Consider the following 19339-nt stretch of genomic DNA (forward strand, 5'->3'; position numbering starts at 1 on the left):
AAGTCCTCCTAGGACACGGTGCTTGTCCTGCATCGCTTACATCACACACTTATAATTACGTACTGATCTGTATGAATGCTTGTTTCATGCCTGCCTCTCCCTCTTCGTCATCCCAGCACTGACACAGAGCTGAGCGGACACAGGCCTTCAGCTGGTGTTTGTAGGAGGGAGGCAGAGGGGCTGGCGGCCCTTTGGGGGCTGAGCGCCTGCCAGCCTCTCCTGGGGTCGGGGTGCTTCTGACCACAGAGAGCCAGTGGCTGCCTGCAGCCCACCCAGTCCCTGGCTCTGCTCTGTTATTCCCTCAGATATTTGCTTTCCCTCCTGGCCTGAGACTTTCTTGCCTCTTTGAGGAGGAATAACTGAGGCCCAAAAAGAGAAAGTGGCCTCCTCAAGGCCCCTCGGCAATGAGAGGTACTTCCAGGCCTGCCTCCCGGTCTTCCTGTCCCCACGCCCAGGCTCTCTGGGGACCCTGAGACACTCGGAGACTGCCTGTGCCCGGAGAAGAGCCCAGTGGGTCCCCTCAGCCAAAGTGATTCTGAGGTGGGTGTCCCAGGGTGGGTGGAGTGGGGTGTTCTGGGTGCTACCCACGGATGGACAGAGCTGACCTGGGAGTAGCCACGCCTCCTGGCCACCTCGAGTGGGGGCATCTGAGCGTCTGAGGGTGTCTCGGGGCCCTCCCCCAGCAGGCCCAGCAGAGGGTGGCCCCCAGGAGCACAGGGGTGCTCTGTTCCCTAATGAATGCAAGTCTGTGCTTAGACCTGAATGACCAGCTTCTTGTCTAGAAACAGCCAGGCCCCAAGCGGCCTGCCAAGAAAAAGTGGTCTGTGACCAGGTCCAGGGGCGCCTGCTCAAACTGATGCTGCCCCGCGGTGGGCACGTGGGCGAGGCTGGCAGCAGGCAGGTCGCTCTCTGCAGAACCAGTTCCCTGCTCCAGGGTAGCTTGGGCTTTGTAGGAAGTCCTGGATCTCCCAGGAGCAAAGCTTCCAGGTGCCGGCTCTTAGTCCCGTGTTTCCCTGGTAACTGTTCCCGCTCTGCAGGCCTTTGAGCTCTGGCCAGGAAGCGGGCAGCAACTGCTGGCCTCCAACCTTTGGTGGAGGGAGAAGTGGGGTGGGGTCCTGAGGATGGCTGGGCCAGCGCTGTGGGAGGCAGTCCCTGGGTGCCGCCCAGGTGCGAAGAGGGCCCTGTCTACAGCTGCTGTCTCTGGCTGTAGCCCCAGGGGAAAGAGTCAGTCTGCAGGACACGTATGGAGTTTTGTGGGTGCAGTACGGGGCGGGGGGGGGGGCCTCCAGCTCTGCTTCCCAGGACAGCTCACCTCTGAGCATCCTTCAGGGGACAGATGGTAAGAGGGGGGTGGGCACCTCAGCTCTCAGTGGTGCAGGCAGGGGTGTGAGGCTCAGTGGACAAGGCTGTGAGAACCCGCCCTTCCTCAGGGCTGGACCCTGACCATCTGCACGTCCGCGAGGGGACTTTCCCCATTTTACACAGGAGGGAGCAGCTCAGAGGGAGGTGCCTGCGGGCCACCCAGAGGGTCGGGGGGAGCAGAGGCAACCTTGGGCGGGTGCTGTCACTCCAGGTCTTATGTTTGTGTCTCGAGGCCCCACTGCTGCTGAACAAATTATACAGATGAGTCTTCCGCAGGGAGCATTTGTCTATGCAGTAAAAAGTTATTGAGCACTTACTGTATGCTGAGGCTGTGCAAGGCCAGGGGTAAGAGGTGAGTCAGACAGTCTGGGAGGGAGACAGCCACATAAACAGGCAGCCAAGAGGGACACCTGAGCAGAGAGCCTGGTGGGGGCTGGGGGCGGGGTGGGGGGGAGCTGGGGCTGTGCTCCCGGAGGTGTGGGCAGGCCCGGGGAGGAGGGTGCTGAGGGACAGGACGAGGGGCCTCCATCTTGGGCAGGAGCCAGCTCAGCTAGCAGGGCCCAGACAGAGCTGGGAGCGGCAGCTCAGCACAGCTCCTGAGGGCGGGAGAGGCATCGGTCTGAGCACTTGGCTCCTGAATCCTGTCCCCATGAGGAGCTGGGCCTTTCTGGTGTGCTGGGAGAGCCCAGGCCAGGGTGGGAGGTCAGGGAGCAGGGAAGAGGGGCTGGGGCCCTTTAACTGGGGCTGGTCCAGCCGACCTGGCTGCCGGGAGTGGGAGATGGGGCCAGCCTTGCTCTGGTCCTCCCAGCTCCCACGGGGTGGGAGGACCCAGGGTTTCTGAGATCCTTGTAGGTAGAAGGAGCTCTTGTTAGCACCCGAGCTCAAAGGGGTCCTTGTTCAGGCTGGATCCAGCCACCCCCAGAGGGCTGGGCCAGCCCACATCTCCTGAGCAACTAGCTCGCCCAGTGTTTTGGTTCTTGGAGTGAGGGAGATAAAGGCTTGAGGAGGGGTTCTGATCTAGGGAACCCCACTCCCCAGAGGGGCTCCTGCGTGGTCATCTCTGCAGGGATGGGGTTCATGGGGAGAGCTGGGGCCTGGCCCTGCAGCCAGGGAAAGCTCTAGGAGGGGGCAGAATTCAGGGCCCTCCAGGCAGCATGCCACATGCAGAGTGCATGCTTTCAGCCAGACTGGAGTTTGAATTCAGGCTCCACTACTGTCCAGCTTTGTGGTCAGGAGCAGCGTGCGTTATCTCTCCGGGCCCCAGTTTCCTCATCTGTGTATTGGGGATGGTGTATCTCCCTTGCATGACTACAGCTGGTCTAAGGATTAGTGGAGACTATGAGCCAGCTCTGTTCACCTCCTTCTCCCCACCTCCAGGCTCCCTGGTGAATAGTGCCAGACTTGTTCCGAGCCTTCCTCAGAGTCCTCTCCCTTTCCTCGGCGCGGAGGGCTCACTGGGGTGTGGTAACCCACAGGCATGGGTGGCAGACCTCTATGGAGTCCTGGCCCTGCCAGTGACCCCAGCTGAGCCGTCCTTCTTTGCTCGTGAAATGTAAGTTGTACCACCTGCCCCACAGAATATGCTAAATGGCATCACACGTGGGCCCTTGTGTGTGGTCGTGGGGTGGGGATTTTGGTCCTGGCAGCAAGAGCTGGGGCACTGGGAGCAGAGTGGAAAGTCAAGGAGCAGCTGAGGGGGGCCCTCTGTGCTGTCTCCCAGTGGGGGGTGGGCCCTCTGTGCTGTCTCCCAGTGGGGGGTGGGCATGGCTCACCTACTTCTCTTCACTCTCTTGCTCGTTCTAGGCCCCATCTCAGGTGGGCCCAGCACACCTGGGCTCGCTCAGGCCTGTCCGCTGCCTCTGGCCACACCCCTTCGCATCTCCTGTTTCCCAGTTGGGATTCATCAGAAAGGGGATCTGATGAGCCAGCTTGTCTTTTCGTTCTAAAGAGGCCGCTGGTCAGCTTGCGGGTGGCTTTGCTCGGGCCTGGAGCCCACCTGTGGGTCTGTCCGGCGTGGCCAGGGTCATCTGGTACAAACTGTGCTGTCTTGGGAAGCCGGCCCCTGGCCCCCCCACACCCCTCACCACTTCAGAGCTGCCACAGGTAGTAAAGGGAAACGAAGCGTGTTCCCGGGTGCGGGGTCCTCATACCCGCTCCTGGGAGGTAGGGTTTGTGACTCTGCTGAGTGCCCGGCCCACCCTGAGTCCTTCGCTGGGGTGTCTGAGCAGGACAGCCGGGTGGGGTCCCAGCTCACTGAGCCCCACCCCCTCACATTCAGTATGGAAATCAATTTGGGGACTTTTTTCCGGCTTCCAGTCGGTGGAAAGGGCTAAGCTGTGGTTGTCCTGGATGTGGGATATCAGCTTAGAAAACACAAAGTGAGGTGCAGCTTCTATGTAAGAAATGACTGAGTTATTTTTTTTGCAAAAGAAGATCACCTTTTCTCTTCAAGTTTCAGTGTCTTGACGATGAGCCTGGTTCTGTCCACACCGTTCCAGTTTCCCTTGGGGAGAGGTCTTGTCAACCAGTTTCCAGGCTGTATGTTGGGACAGTGGTCCCGAGAGAAGGAGGGGGAGGCTCTTGGGAAGGACCCAGTGTGGCTCAGAGCCAGCTGCTGCCACCCGCGAAGGCTGCTCTTCTTGCTTCCTTGGCACAACTTAGTGAATGTGCTCTGTGACCTTCGCAGACGGAGGAAGTCTCTGTTAACAGTGTGATTCCTTGTCTAGCCAGGGGTGTTCCTGGAACTCCAGAGGGCCAGGGGAAGGCACAGGAGGGTCAGGGTCCCCAGTCCGGAACCCACGTGGGAGGACTGGCCCTTGGAGACCAGGAGGTATGCGCCTCCCTCTAAGCCACAAAGAAAGGAGGGGTTTAAAATCACCCGAGAGCTTTTAAAAGCCTGAAGCTGAGCCTCATGACCCAGCAATTCCAATGCGAAGTGTTTACCCGGAGAAATGAATGCCTGTGTCCACAGATGGGTGCTGCAATGTTGACAGCGGTTTCGTAACAGGCCAAGGCTGGAGGCTCAGCTGTAAAATGCCCCTCAGTCGTGACATGAACACATCAGTTCCAATATGTCCATGTAATGAAATTCTCAACATTAGTGAAAATGCAGTTTGCAACCACATGCAGCTCTGGGGATGAGTCTCACAAGTGCGTTGCTGAGTAAAGGACGCCATGCAGAGGAGCACGGACCACCTGATTCCATCCACGGAAAGTCCCCGAAGAGGCAAAGGCTGTCCGTCGACGGCAGTTAGGATGATGGTTATCCTTGTTGGGGGGGGGGGTCGTGAGGGGAAGAGGGCAGTGAGACCAGAAGGAGCAGGAGGGGCTTCTTGGGGGCTGGTTTTCAGGTCGGCTCTGTTTGTGAAACGCATTGCGTGGTACACTAATTTCATGTGCACTTTTTCACATGGAACTTTTGCATCCCTAACAAGTTAAATGTGCACAGATGCCGAAACGCCGCCCCTAGAGATGCGGATGCAGCTGGTCTAAGGTAGGGCTCAGGCACCGCTTTTATTTAGCTGGTTTTTTAAAAAGCCCTGCTGGTAATTTTAGTGTGTACCCAGCAGGCTATATATTAGAGTTAACAGGATGGTCTGTCTTCTCTGTGAAGTAGGTGGCGAGCTGTGTGCTGACAGGTAGGGTGGGGTGGGGGGAACCTGGAGGAATTTGGAGGTGCCCCAAGGTCCAGGCCACTGAGCACCAGTGGCTACTGTTCCTTCCAGGACATGTCCGCTCAGCTCCCTGTCCCTAGGTGGCTGTTTCCGCCCTCTTGGGGTTTGCATCTCAGGGACCTGATGCTAAGATGTGGTTTTTGTTTGGAAGAGTAGGTCTCTCGGAGCTGACTGGGGCCCAGTGCCCTGACTGGCTGCAGGAGAGCGTAGAGCTGTCCTTGGCCTTGAGAAGAGCTGACGGGACCCACAGGACACTGTAGCATCTCAGATGTCCATTAGAAGACAGCTCAGGAGAGTGTGGGCCCCTCCCTGGAGGAGGAGATGCCCGAGGGGACGCGCCTGTGACCACGAGGCCCAGCTGGCTCAGGCTGCTGGGCCGGGCCAAGTTTTCTGCTCAGCATCGGCCACGGGCACTGCTCCTGCCAGAGGCTGGGGGGGCCGGGAGGGAGGCAGGCCCTGAGGTTGGGAAGGGTTGTGGTGAAGGGGGCTGGCTGAGCTGGAGGAGTGTTGCCTGTGCGTGCGGCAGCCCTGGGAGTGCGGGCAGGAGGGAGGGGCCCAGCCTGTGCTTCTTCCCAAACATCCCATCCCGTCTGAGCAACGTTCTCCTTTTCCGTATGTCTTCTACCTCTCACCTGAGCTCCCCTTGGATCAGTCAACCAGCATGAATTGGGTGCCTGGTGCTGCCGGGCCTGGGCTGTCTGCCTCCCTCTCCCCAGGCTGGGGCTCCTGGAGGGAAGGGCCTGTCTGTGGGTGACCCCCGGCAGCTCCTGTCCACCCCTCTTCTTATTGTTGGGCATCCTTCACTCTTAGGGCCTGGCTTTTTCCTCCCTTCCTCCCTCTTGGAGCATCATCATGTCTCTTTCTCTGCCTCTCCTTCACTCATCCTGTTAGCAAACCCTAGGTGCCTGCTGTGTGCTGGGGATACAGAGATGTGTAAGGCATGCCACTGGTGGGGCTCAGAGTCAACCGGGGGAGATAGATGTGTAAACAGACAAGTGGAGGCTTCATGGAGGAGGAGACATTTGGGCTGGGGCTTGAGAGATGACCAGGCATTCCCTAGGTAGTTATGCACGACAAGGTATTCCAGGCAGAGCAAACATGCAGGGCTGAAGGGCTGCCACGTGAGGAAGCCACGGCGCTCAGCTGAGTTGCATGGGCGAGGCTGGCAAGGAAGCAGGGGGTCAGGGAGGCCAGCGGAGGAGGCGAGAAAGAGCTGCAGAAGGAGAGGGGCAGGCCCAGCTCTGCGCCCCAGGTGGCCCTGTTGGCATTATGGAGGTGGCAGAGGGCTGGATGTGTTAGGGCAAGCCCGGGGGCAGGCTTCGTTGGGAAGTTGTTGCCGGCATCCAAGGAAAAGACGGTGGTGGCCTTGGCTGGCCTGGTGCAGCGGGAGTGACCACAGCAGATGGTGTCGTGGGCTAAGTGGCGGCGCAGCTCTCGGGCCCTGGGGGCTGAGTGGCTGTGGGGGTGGGGAGAGGCAGGAGCCGTGGAGGGCGGAGCCTTTGGCGGGGTGGGTGTGATGCTGGGCTCACCTCGCTGGCCTCGTCCAGACGACAGGGCCCGCCACTCGGGAGCGTCGATGCCTCAAGGTTGGGGCTGAGACTGGGGAGTGTCTGCCTGGTGCAGGTGTTCTGAGCCTGGCAGAGGCACCTGGAGCAGAGCACGTGTGGCGGGTGTCCTGGGAAGTCTGCGGGAAGCAGCTAGATCCTTGCCTCTCTGGGTCTCCTGTGCATCCCCGCTCCCTCCCTCCCCTAACCTCTGATGTGCCTGGCTCCTCTCCTGACGCCTCTCCCTGCTGGCAGCCCTGGGCTGGGCAGGCCCGTAGTGGGCTCATGGGGTGACTGGCTCCGTAAGTATCTGTGGACAGAAGGAAGGGAGGGGCAAGTAGCCTGAGCCCCACAGCAGCCAGTGAGGCAGGAGGACCAGGCCAGCACTAGCGGTGTCCTCTGGACTGGCATCTTGCCTTGGGAACAGGCTCAGCAGGGAGACAGGGCCTCATCTGAGGGATTTTCAGGCCTTTCCTACCGTCTTCAGCGTCCTAACTACTGAGCCTCCCCTGCTCTGTCCCCCTCATGACAATGATGACATTTTTCTGACTTGGATTGAAAGAATGGTTGTTGACTTGACCCCGATATTAACTGCCCAGTCTGCACGTGAGGTGGGGTGGGGATGGGTGGGCAGGGGTTTCAGTTCACCCTCCACAGAGCAAGAGCAACTGGCTCAAGGAAGTCTGTGTGGGACTGGACGGAGGCCGCCAGCAGGGTCGGGGGCCAGGCTAACTCCCACTCTGTGTTCCCCGCTCCGGCCACCTCCTTCCTCTGGGGCAGGGCCCTGGTGGTCCCTGGGTGGACCCCGCCTGGCTGGTTCTGTTGGTGAATGCTCAGTGCCCATCGCCCCAGACCTAGTTTTTCATCTGACTTTGCTAACATCTCTTTATTTTCACTCATCTAAACAAATACTACAGGACAGAAGTAGCAGGAAGTCTGACTTGAAGGCGATGCATTTCATCACCAGGGTCTCTGCACCAACAGCGTTATCAGGGTGGCCAGAGGGGGCTGGCTTTAATCCATGGACATGAAAGGAATGGCTTGTGACCGTCCTGTTCATCACACAGAAAAGAGTTGTTTTTAGTTTAAGCACCTTTGAGACATTTCCCTAAGCAGCTCCTGTTTGATTGCCCTTATTTTCATCACAGAGATGCTGTGGGAGATGTGACGGGCTTCTCTTGTTATTCTCATGGTCCGTCTCTCCTCCAGTCTCTGTTCTTGACCTTTCTTAACAGTTCGCACAGTCTGTCCTCAGATGTGTCACGAGTGCCTGCTGCACCGGGCTCAGGGCGTGCGGTGGCGGAAGAGGCAGAGTCCCTGACGGCCCTTGGAGATGGACAGTTAGAGCCCACCGACCAGTGCGGCAAGGGCCCCGGAGGGAGCCTGGGGTTGGGCTGTGAGTGCCACCAGCAGGGTTCATCGCTAGGCTGGGGAAGGGCCGAGGGAAGGCGCCCCTCCCTGAGAAAGTGACATTTGAACCTAAGGACGAGCTGGGTTTACTTCACGCAGAGGCGTGATTCTCCGCACAAGGTTAGGTGATGGAAGCCAAGCTGGATAATCGTCCCACCCAGCTGGTAAGGCTCAGCTTCCTTGTCTCTGGGAGCCTGACTGCAACTCTCACCCTGTGTGTCCTCTGAGCTCATGCAGCCCCGACAACTCAAAATCACACATTCCAGTGCCCGAGGGACAGGCTCCCTGCCTCTGGAACCATGGCCAAGCTCCTCCTTCCTCTCGGGGTCCCGTTTTACCCTTGGTCCTCCAGGCTGGAGAGTGTTCCTTAGGGCCGGGCCCACGCCCGTCGGCCGCACTGCGGCTTCCGAAGGGCTCGTTGGTTTGACCTGTCCGTGCTCTGTCTTGGGGGCCTCTCCTATCGCAGCGCTCAAACCAAGAAGGGAAGGGAGAGGGGGAAGAGAGGGATGGGACCCACCACGCAGAAATGGAGCACAGTTCACAGCAATCCCACAGACAGCACTAAAAGGCAAACGGCAAACGGGGGGAAGTATCTGCAAAAATGACAAACTAAGGATTCGTATTCTCAAAAAGCAATGTATACAAATCAGTAAGAAGGAGATCCTTACAGACATTTCACAGATGAAACCCCAGTTGTTAATGTGTATTTGGCAGAGTGTGCAGCCTATCAGTAAGCAGACGTAGAAGTGAAAACAATGTATTTTCACCTGTCAAATTTTCAGCGGTGAGGAAAAGGTAGCACCCAGTGTGGGGCTGGCTGACGGGGAAGCCGGCACCCCGTGCAGCGCTGGAGGCCATGCGCGCTGGTGGAGCATCTGGAAAGCGTCTTGGAAGTAGGTCTAAAGATCCTGAGCAATGTTCCTTCTCCAGCCACTAATGCCATTCTGAGAATCTATCTGAGGAGTGAGCAGTGACACGGGGAGCTTCTCAAGAGACCAGGTTAAACAACAGAGGTTGGGCGTACAAGCGGTGTGATACACAACCCCGCTTACATTACACACCCTCATGCATAAACATTTTCTTTGGGTGATTTGGGGGGGGATTTTTTTCTTATGGGTGATTTCGATCATCACACTTTACGTATTTTGTATTTCTCATATTTTCTACAGTAAGCATTAAAAAAATCAAGGGGGAAAAGCCTCTGTGACGTGTGTAACGATGGAACCAAATCCAGAAATTAACTGTAGGAGTCAGAGTCGAATCACTAGCACAACTTGTCACTTTGCAAGAATCAGGAAATAGGTGTTGAGGTGTGTCCCAAAACTCTCCATAAGGTTGAGGACAGAGGTCACCAGGCCACACGGCCGTGGCTGGGCCAATTTTGCGGGTGAGGTCATGTGGCTCTTCACCCTGCGACACTGGGCACAGCCTGTCCCCTTGGCGGCTCGGTTTCCTACTCTGTGCAGTGGGGTGGGAGGGCGTCAGGCCAGTACCTCAGAGGGTCTTGGCAGATACCAGCTGGGGCGGTAGCCGTCCTTGAAGAAGGGAACGCTGACTTTGCCTGGTTACACTGCCGAGAGGGGCGGAGTGCTGGCACCGCGGGCTCCAGGCTCCGGCTCCTCACCTGCTCAGGCCCCGTGACCTGGTCACGACCACCACGCTGCCCGGCCTTGGTCCGGCCTCTTGGCAGCCCCGGGCCCACTCACAGGCGGCTAGTCTGACCGCTTGGCTTTGTTGCTTCCTCGTCCGTCTGCCCTGGAGGAGCAGGAAGCAGGGAACCGCGGGCTTTGGAGCTGTGTGGCGGAGGCATGAGCTCCAAGGCTGTTGAGGAGCCCCACCTGGCCGGGGAGAGGCGTCTCCTCCCTCCGGGCCCCTTCCTCTGGGACATTTTTGAGATGGTTTGGCTCTCAGGGCTGAGCTACCCTGACTGTGGGAAGGCGTCGAGGCCCCTTCCTGACGTGGGGCGGCCCCGCCCCTCCCAGCCCACGCTCACCTGTGCGTTCCCGTCCACACTTGTGCTCTGCCAGCTGCGCAGCCTTGATAAGGCCTCCTGCGCTCAGAACCCTTTCCCGGGACCCGACGGGTTACGGTAATACTGCCCGGGTGCCTCTGAAGCTGTGGCTCTCAGGCGTGAGCGGGTCTCAGGGCCCGCCCTCCCACTGCGCCTCCTCACGGATGGGGCTGGAGCCTCCCAGCTGCCTGGTGGACTGATCCTCCTTCACACCCAGGCATAAACTGAACAGCCTGCAGGGAAGACGTGAGTGGGACTCCTCCCCACCAGCTGCCCTGAACCCTCGCCTGGGCTGCTGCGTCTGGACTGGGACGTCTTCAGCCTTGCCCTGGAGAGCAGGGCCCGTCTTGGGTGGGGCAGAGGCAGCTGCCCTGGGCATGGGGGAGCTGGCTGGGAAAGGTGTCTCCAGAGAGCCCCCTTCCTGATGCAGGTCTGTTTCTCTGCAGCAACCAACAGATGCATGGAAAGACGGCTTCCCTGAAGAGCACAGAAAAACTAGACAGGGTCCAGAGACCCCCAGACTCCAGGTGAGGCCTCCTTCCCGGTCAGATGTACATACTGATTGGGGGTGGGAAGCCCTCAGGAGGTGACCTGTTAGAAGGCGGACCTTAAGGCTGAGTCAGGGTGTTAGGCTGGACACAGGCTGCCCGGGGCCTCTTCCTCCCACTCTCAGGCCTGTCCCAGCGCGCTGGGACCCAGCAGCGTCCAGGTTTCTCGGGTTACCAGCCTCCTCCCTGCCCACCTGTCCGCAGGCCAACCTGGCCAGGGCAAAGGTTTGCGTTTCAGCACCACCCCCTCTCTGCCAGCCGTGGTAGCCTCTGTCAGGTCAGGCGAGTCTGCCCAGCTCCTCACTGCAGAGCTCCAGGCCGAGGGGACGCGGCTGCAAGGAGGGCAGTCCTGCCGGGATCATGGCCCATGGCCAGGCCCCGGAGCCGTGAGTCTGACGCCTCTGCGGCGCCCACTCCCCAGACCGGGCCCCCTCCCTGGGCCTCCTGCCTGCTCCTCCGGGCCCTGCTCCTCGGCCTACCCCTCGGCTAGAGGACTGGGAGAGGGTGTTTGACGCCCAGGGCGGGCGGCTCCTAGGCATCCCTGGGGAGCGAGGCTCCGGCCGAGCGTGCTTCCTGTGGGGGCCACTGCTCACGGCTGTCGGGAGGAGGGCTCTCAGCGCCTCTCCCCGCATCCAGGAGTGCTGCTCCCCAGGGGCCCCTAGAGAAGGGCCCCAGTCTCCAGTCTCTGCCCCAAGTTTGTGGCTCGAGGCCAGGGCAGATCTGGCTCTTGGACGCATGGGCAGGACGAGGGGGTTCCTTGTCCCTGGAACGGCCTGTCTCCTTTGCAGTCCGCACTGGCCAGAAGGCGTGAAGGATGAAAACATAAAGAAGTGTGGCCGAGAAGGGGTAAGTGTGTGCAGGCCGACTTCTCACTGCCCACCGAGAGAGGGGGCTTGGGTGGTCTGAGTTCAGTGCCTGTTGGCTCCTTGGCCACAGACCAGCCACCAGGAAGCCTGAGTGGGTGTCCCCTCCAGTCACAGGCTGCCTGTCAAAATCTCACGTCACTAGGAGACAAGCTGTGCTTGGAACTCAGCCCTCCACGCCCACCGGCCCCTTACTGGCTGCTTCGTGCTAGACCCCTGTAGGACGACCGCCCCCCACGCCCTTAGCCTGACTTCCTGGTGGCTGGAGCGGGGCCCCTCTGGTGGTCTGGTCTCTGGGCCTTCTCAGACCCAGCTCGTGTGTTTGCAGACACTACTGAGTAAATACAACCAGCAATACCACAGGCTGTTTAAGGACGTCCCCTTGGAGGAGGCGGTTCTCAAAGGTGAGTGGTCTCCCTGGCGTGGCTGGGCGGGCGCCGGCAGTGCTCACAGCCCAGATCCTCCCCTGGAGGCTCCAGGCACAAATCAGATATGGGAACTGACTGCCCGTTGAATGTGGTTGGTCCTTTTTTCTCCAGAAGTGTGAGGAGGCTGGGCTGATTTGAGATATGAAGGTGAATTTTTGGAAGTTTTCTTGAGGAAATATCAGGGCTTCCAAATCTTATTTCTTTTCTGCTCTTATCAGTGACTCTTCTTTCCTGCTCAAGCCTCTCAATGAGTGTGCGGGAACATTTGCACAATCACGGCCCTCTCTCCAGGGCAGGGCAGGACAAGGAGTTCTGCCCGAGGGGGTGAAAATCCAGCGTGGGGGACCAGGGTAGACACCTGCGAGACCTTCTGGGGCATGGGAGGAGGAGGAGGAAACATCTAGCTGTCTGGTGGGCCCGGTGGGGTGAGGGCAGGCAGGAGTCTCAGGGGAGGACGCTCAGGGTGCTGGGGGAACGGGTCGGGGAAGGGGACTGAGCAGAGCAGTTCCTAGGCTGGACTCCAGACTCCTGAGTGTGTGGACCCAGGCATCGGGGCTCCTGGGCTGGCCTTGCTCATGGCATTCTCTTTCCTGTGACCTCCCAGTGTGCTCCTGCGCCCTCCAGAGGGACCTCCTTCTCCAGGGCCGGCTCTACATCTCCCCCAACTGGCTCTGCTTCCATGCCAGCCTCTTCGGCAAGGATGTCAAGGTAGTAATAAGTGAGGCCCTCACCCTCGCCCAGGGAAGAGACAGCCCCTGCCCGGCCGGCACGCCTCAAGTCAGGCCTGCCCCTCTGCTTGCGGGCACTTGATGGGGCCTCCCACCTGCAATCCAGGGGAGCAGCCCCACTCCTTCCAGACAGGGGCCCCCATCTGGACTCCAGGCCTGAGCCGGCCAGAACAGTTCACTGCCAGATTATTCTGCCTATGGGTGCCTCCAAAATGCCTTCAGAATCAGAGTGGGATGTCACACTTTGGGGGGCCATAGTGTGGCCAGGTGGTGGCTCAGGGAACTCCTACTGGAGTATGGGATTCACCATCCTTGCCACCTGGATAACAGGCTGAGAGCCCAGAGCGACGTGCTGCCAAGGACTGGGGGCGTAACTGGACGGGCGCCTGCATGGGAAGGTGGAAGGCTCAGATGCCCTCCCACGTGGGGCTGGGCTTCTCCATGGCGTCTGTGCTGGGCTCACCGCCAGCTGGGGCAGGGGCCTGAGGCAGGAGGTGAAGGGACCTTGTCCTAGGGGGTGAGTCCTGAGAGAAGCATGCCTCTGTCCTCAGGTGGTCATTCCCGTGGTGTCGGTGCAAATGATCAAAAAGCACAAGATGGCGCGGCTCCTTCCCAACGGCCTGGCCATCACCACCACCAGCCAGAAGGTCCGTGAGTTTCTGGACCAGTGCTCTCTCGTCCATCTCCCCGCCCAGCCCTGGGGGCCGCAGCCTGAGCCTGGTGCTAAGCCCACTTACCTACCCTTTTCTGTTCTCCGTGTTGCAGTATGTCTTTGTGTCACTGCTCTCCCGGGACAGCGTATATGACGTGCTGAGGAGGGTGTGCACCCACCTGCAGGTGTGCAGCTCGGGGGCAGGGGGCAGGCCGGGGAGGCTGCTCAGAACTGAGCTCTGGGGTCACGGCCGCTGGGAGAGGTCAGCCCATCCCTCCAGCACGGGGCAGACACTGGGGCAGGGGAGCCACAGGCAGTCCTTGGGCCGCGTGTCTGTGCTTATGAGCCTGGGCCCGAGGCCACTGGGCCCTTGGGTCTCCGGGGATGTGCCCTCACCCGTGCTTCCTCAGGGCACAGATGGACAGGAGCACGTGGCCGCTGCTCAACGTGCCTGCAACTCTCTGGCCTCCGGCAGGGAAACGGCGGAGGCAGTAGCTTGGGGACCACCTTGCTTTGGATTTGCCCACTGTCCCAGCATTAACTGGGGGACCCCCTGCAAACTTGGGGAGCTATCAGCGCCACCTCACCCAAAGTGGCTTACTGGGAGGCAAAGCTCTCTTGGAGAGTGCTGTCACCTCCCCATGCCTGACGTTGGCTGTTCCAGATGGACCAGTGACCCCTGTTCCCTTCCCTCCTCAGCCTTCCAGCAAGAAGAGTCTGAGTATAAGAGAGTTTCCAGAGGAACCTGAGTGCGAGTCTCTGGTGAGAGCTGAACTGGGAAGCAGCTGGCCTGAGTGCGCCCAGGGCTCGGGGGCTTCCCAGGGGCCGGCAGTGCGGAGCTGGGGGCCCGGCTCCGGGGCCAGCCCAGGCTGGCGGTCCCCTAGGCCCTCTGTGCCGTACCACGCAGAGCCACCAGGCTCTGGGCAGACTGCTGCTGTTCTGGGCAGAACACAGCCCAGGTTGGACCCACACCTTTATGGGCACAGAGCCGCAACCCATCCGCTTTCCTGTAGCAAAGTCAGGAGGGCCTGCAAGGGGACAGAGCTGTCCCCGGGGGAGAGCTGCGAAGGCTCTCGCTGTAGAACCCGGCAGGCTCATTTTAGATTTGCTGAGATCCCAGCTGTTTCTTTTGCCCCTGGGGCTCTGGGTTGGCAGAACCAAGTTTGCAGAGCAGGGATGAGGGTGGAGTGGAAATGACCCCAGGGCGCTTGGCGTTTCCTTCAGTAACTATTAAGCGTTTAGCCAAGCATACAATGTGCACGGTGCCACGCAGGGGACAGAAGGTGACGTTCCCATTTTTGTTGATGGGGACACCTGGTGCCCCTGCCAAGGTCGGCGATGTGCTTAGGGTTACAGCCCAGATGAGCAGGGGCCATGACTTACCCCACCTAAGATATACGGTGCTGAGCTTTCTTGGACTCAGCCGATCTGAGCTGCACCTGGGTTGGCTCACGTCCTAGATTCCACTGTGGTTCTACACTTCAGTGTTCGAAGACGCCGTTCCCTGGAAGAGTGGCCACTCACTGCAAGGGAGCAAGACAGGGGAGGCTGAGGGAGGCAGGGGACTGCGATGGCGGTGGTTCCTCCCGCTGCTGGGGACCTGCTTCCACGCTTGCTAGGCGTCCATGCTGGTACTGTCTGGACGGGCTTTGATAACCTAGCATGGACCCCTTAGGGCAAGTGAGATTCCCAAGGGCCACGGTGAGACAGCTTCTCCTGCCTCCTCTGCAGGAAGTCCTCATCCCCGAGATGAAGTGGAGAAAAGTGTGCCCTGCCTCCAGGTCCCTGTCCCTCCCGGACAACATCCCTTGTATCCCTCAGGCATCCATGGGCTCCACGGATGGCTTCTTCCCCTCCAGGAAGCCTCTGGGGTCTGGTGAGTTCAGGGAGCTCGTCCATGGCAACTGCTTGCAAAGACCAGGCTGTCCCTCCTCCCTCTTCTGTGAAAAGGGGTCATCGCAGCCAGCAGGGCTTCTGAGAGCTGCTTCCTTCTCCAGACCCAGACGGGAAAGCCTGGCGCCCAAGCAGCTTCAGAGGGCGGGCTGGGGGAGCGTGCTGGGGCCCCGCCCTCTGCCCCTGGAAGGTGCCCGACTGCCGACTGCCGTTCTGTTGCAGAGAGCGCTGTCAGGGAGGAGGAGACGCTGGAGGAGGAGACCCAGAGCGCCGGGGAGCTGAGGCTCTGGGATTACCGGCTCCTGAAGGTCGTCTTCGTGCTGTAGGTGACGATGGGGGGTGGGGTGGGCAGACCCGCCTGCTGTCTGGATGTCTAGAGCAGGGGCCCCGGTGTGTGGGGAGGCCGCTGCCCAGAGCGAGGGGAAGGTTCGAGTCACCCGCAAGCTCCTGGGTGGTGGCTGGCGGCCCTTCCAGAGCAGGACAAAGTGTCTCCTTCACGACAGCCCGTCATTCAGGGCTGAGCCTGCGCCGTGGGGAGGAGCAAGGTGTGAGGCTGCTGAGGAGAGGAGAGGCGGCCCAGGACTGGGGAGGAGGAGGGCTGGCAGAGTCTGGGAGGCCCGTAGGTAGACCCGGGAGGACCACGGCCTTTCCGCTGCCCACCGCGGGGGCGGTTTCTGGAGCCCAGGCTTGTCTGAGACTCTGCCCAAGGACCAGCACAGCAGTGAGGGTGCTGGGACGCTTCCCGAACAGCCAGCCCCGGCTTCCCTTCCCCTTCCCTCCTTATGTCCCTCGCTTCTCCTTCGCAGCCCTGCCACTCTGGCTCTGTCGGCTGGGTATGGACTGTCAGCCTCAGCACTTGCTGGGGGGGCTGCCGCCTTAGGGGTCACCTTAGTGGCCTCCTGGAGGGGGCGTGGGACCAAGGCGGCTGGTCAGAGGGAAGGTGGCCCCGCTGAAGGACCCGGAGCTCTGAGGACACCTCCATGGGGACGGGTCTCACCTCCCGGAGGGGGCGTGGGACCAAGGCGGCTGGTCAGAGGGAAGGTGGCCCAGCTGAAGGACCCGGAGCTTTGAGGGCACCTCCATGGGGACGAGTCTCAGGACCCCCATGGGGCCTCTTGGGAGAAAGCTGCCCAGGTCTGGACACAGCTGCAGGGCAAAGGGTTCTTTCATCCCTCCAATCGTAAGAGCAGCTTAGTCCCACGTCTGTTTTTGGTGAGCCTGTAAGAATGCCTCCTTCCTGGAGGAGGGGCTCGATCCCGTCTTACCCCTGTCTCCAGGATCTGCCTCCTGGTCGCGTCCTCATCCTACCTGGCCTTCCGCATCTCCCGGCTGGAACGGCAGCTGCGCTCCCTGAGCTGGGCTGGCTCAGTCCCTGGGCACAGGTGACGCCCTCTCTCTTTCTAAGGCCTCGGGGATTGAGGGTTAAGGGCAGGAGCCAAAACCTACAACCAGGCTGCTTGTCACCTGGCGGGCCTCGGCCTTGCCCTTGAGCTGGCCTGCCGGCCCTCAGCAGGGTGGTCCACGGGTGCCACCCTGACCCACTCTCGTCGGGGGAGGTCCTTGCTGACCCATCTGTCTGACCTGGCATCTCTCCTGTGTGCAGGTAACAGCCACTTGGCCTTTGTCCTCACTCCTCCGAGAAGAATGCTCTGGGTGCTGAGGTGCCACCAACGGTCCCCTTGATTGCTGCTGCTGCTGCGCTGAGACTGAGTCTGAAGGAAGACACTCCAGGTCCCTCCTCCTCCCCCCAGCTCTTCTCCCTCCTTTCATGAGTGATCTGAAGTGTCTGTTTACAAAGCTCCTAAATTTTGGGACTCAGACAAAAAGCCAGATTTTTGGAGCTAGCTGAGGAATTCTGTTCACTAAGCTTCAGCAACCACTTAAATGAAAAAAAAAATTAACTTGTTCCTTGAAAACAGTCCTGGCACACAGGCAGAGCACTAGGAGCCACCCCAAGGGACAGAGGCCATGCTTTGATACTTGACTGTCACATGGCTCACTCCAGTGGTGGGACAGAGGCCAGAACCCAAACCGCCAGTGTGGGGCCCTGCGGTCTCCCAACATACTGTGGAGTCCCTGGGGTCCCCGTGAATCCCTGTTCTGGGCCTCAGAGGGCTTCTCTCCAGGCAGCCAGGCACCCACCGGGGCAGACTGGAGGGAGGTGAGGCAAGCTCTGAATGAGAAGAGGCCTGTGGTCAGGACTCTTAGCAGGAGAGGACCACGTCTGTGTGCTGCACTGAGACTCTGTTCTGGCCCCTCACACAGAGGTGGGCTGAACCTGGGCGGACACGGCCTACAGCAGGGGCCAGGGGCTGCGAAGGAAAACAGAGATCTAGCATTCTGTGTCCTCAGCTGCCACTTCCTGGTGAGGCAGGTGGAGCAGGGCCTTTGTTCACTGTGGTCACGGACCTGGTGCTGGACCTTCCCCCGGTGTGCTCAGACATCGCCAGGGCGCCCCAGGTGGGACATAGGGGATGGGAAGGGCGGTGGCTCTGAGCTGAGGTCTTGCTTTGTACTCCCTGCCTGACTGCCCGGATCTCGGGCTCGGCTGGGCAGCTGGGCGGCTGGGCGTGATGGTGTCAGGGCCCCGGGGCAGAGCTCGCTGTGTCACCTGCAGTCAGTGTGTTTGTTGCAGGCCATGTAGAAGGGTCCCCCACTCCATGGGCTCCATTCTCCAGGAGTTAGATGGGGGTGTCCAAGGAGGGCCTGGCACAGTGCAGGGGCCAGGCCAAGGGGGTCTGTCTGATACCTCTGGGGACAAGAAAGGTAGAGAGTAGAAAGTGCGGACACAGTAGAAAGGGTGGTGGCTTTGCCTTAGAGATTCTTTCTTCTCAACTGTCAAGGTCTTCTCAATACTAAAAAGCTTTTCTGTGCCTTAAAACTCTGGCCTGCTCTCCCTGAAACGCCCAACTGCTAAGACGTACCGTTGGAAGTTCTGGAAAGGCCTTTGTGAGGAGGCCAGAGGTAGCAGGGAAAAAGTCACTGGTGATGGGGTGGGTGGTGTCAGAAATAGCTACTGTTTTCCCCTTTTCAGACACCTGAGAGGTAAACTGGGGAGAAATCCAGGTGGAAATTACTCAGTGTGGCCATCGCTGTGATGGTCCTGTTTATGACACATCCAAATGCCCACCCGGGAGACTGTCGGGAGGTGACAATGCTCTAAGCTCAGACTGGAGACCCTCATCCCCTCTCCATCCCAGGCTCCAGGACTGGGCTTAGAGCTTGGCCTTGTGGGCCGCTTGCACCAAGTCTGTATGTCTCAGGTGCAACGGCCCTGTTCCCTTCTCCACAGTGCTACGCTGGGTGAGTTTTTTGGAACCAGCCCCCTTCATCACTCCTTTCCATCATATTTTCAGGGAAATAATCCAACTTGCCCCAGTGCCTCCCCTCCCTGGTCCTTGCTGAAGGGCAGGGAGAACAGGTCCATTCTCTGAGCCTTGCTGAGTTGAGCCAGAGGCCATGAGAGGTGCCAAGTCATGGGTGGCTGTGCCAACCTGTTGGTGAATCGAGTCTCCAGCCATGCCCCGGGCTCAGAGAGGGCGAGAGGCACGTAGGGGGCTAGGTGGCTTTGGATGCCCTCTTGGGTCCAGGGCTTGGAGTGGTGTAAGTGTGCCTGTCCCTCAACCAGCATATCTTCTGTTCATAAACCACGTGTATTTATACAGACCTGCTGGCATTGGCGGATGCGCCTCTGATTCCCTGAGAGCTTGGTTCAACTGTCCTTGGGTTGTTCCATGATGGCATTAGCCTTTGAAAATATTTTTAAATAAAGAATCTGATTTTTCTAGTGTCCCATGGAGTGGAGAGTTCATTTTTACCTTCCGACTACTCACTAAAGGTATTCTTACTGACATATTTGGCACCAAGGAGACCAGCAGAGCTCAGGTCATTCCCAGAACCCCAAGAACTTTGCAAACCTCACAGGACTTCAGCTGAGCTGACTCATACTTCAGGCACGGTGAGGATGGATGGCCACAGCAAACCACAGGGCCTCCTGCCGCTGGGGGTGGACACTGAGAACTCTTGCTCGCTTCTCCCGGGCAGCTCCAAAGCACTGTCCCTGGTTCAGACAGTCCTGTGCTGCTGACTCAGGAATGGAAGTCTGGAACTCAGAGCCAGAAAACTCCTGTGTCCTTTTCTATGACATCAAGCCTTGATTATGGAGAGTAAATTCCAGTTTGGGCCACATCACCTTCCTTTCTCCCTGGGATGCCCGCTCTAGTAGT

The 19339-nt window shown here is 59.5% G+C and overlaps 1 protein-coding gene across 6 annotated transcripts in view; it reads left to right on the forward strand.

Annotated features, from left to right (window-relative positions):
* Positions 1–18905, forward strand: part of GRAMD2A (GRAM domain containing 2A) — a 30891-nt gene extending 11986 nt beyond the window's left edge. For 2 of the 6 annotated variants that reach the window (XM_031440891.2, XM_064480745.1), the window contains exons 2-12: positions 10448–10528; positions 11338–11395; positions 11741–11816; positions 12445–12548; positions 13120–13215; positions 13334–13405; positions 13920–13982; positions 14952–15096; positions 15336–15435; positions 16391–16495; positions 16717–18905. In XM_031440891.2, the coding sequence (XP_031296751.2) occupies positions 10458–10528; positions 11338–11395; positions 11741–11816; positions 12445–12548; positions 13120–13215; positions 13334–13405; positions 13920–13982; positions 14952–15096; positions 15336–15435; positions 16391–16495; positions 16717–16720 (894 nt within the window). In that variant the 5' untranslated portion in view covers positions 10448–10457 and the 3' untranslated portion in view covers positions 16721–18905. Of the gene's footprint in view, positions 1–475; positions 541–7232; positions 10248–10301; positions 10353–10447; positions 10529–11337; positions 11396–11740; positions 11817–12444; positions 12549–13119; positions 13216–13333; positions 13406–13919; positions 13983–14951; positions 15097–15335; positions 15436–16390; positions 16496–16716 lie in introns of those variants that run through there. The other 4 variants (XM_064480747.1, XM_031440893.2, XM_031440894.2 and 1 more) reach the window with 4 other exon arrangements.
* Positions 18906–19339: the final 434 nt, after the last annotated feature.

The sequence above is a fragment of the Camelus dromedarius genome, chromosome 29, assembly GCF_036321535.1.
Source record: "Camelus dromedarius isolate mCamDro1 chromosome 29, mCamDro1.pat, whole genome shotgun sequence".
NCBI classification, from domain to species: domain Eukaryota; kingdom Metazoa; phylum Chordata; class Mammalia; order Artiodactyla; family Camelidae; genus Camelus; species Camelus dromedarius.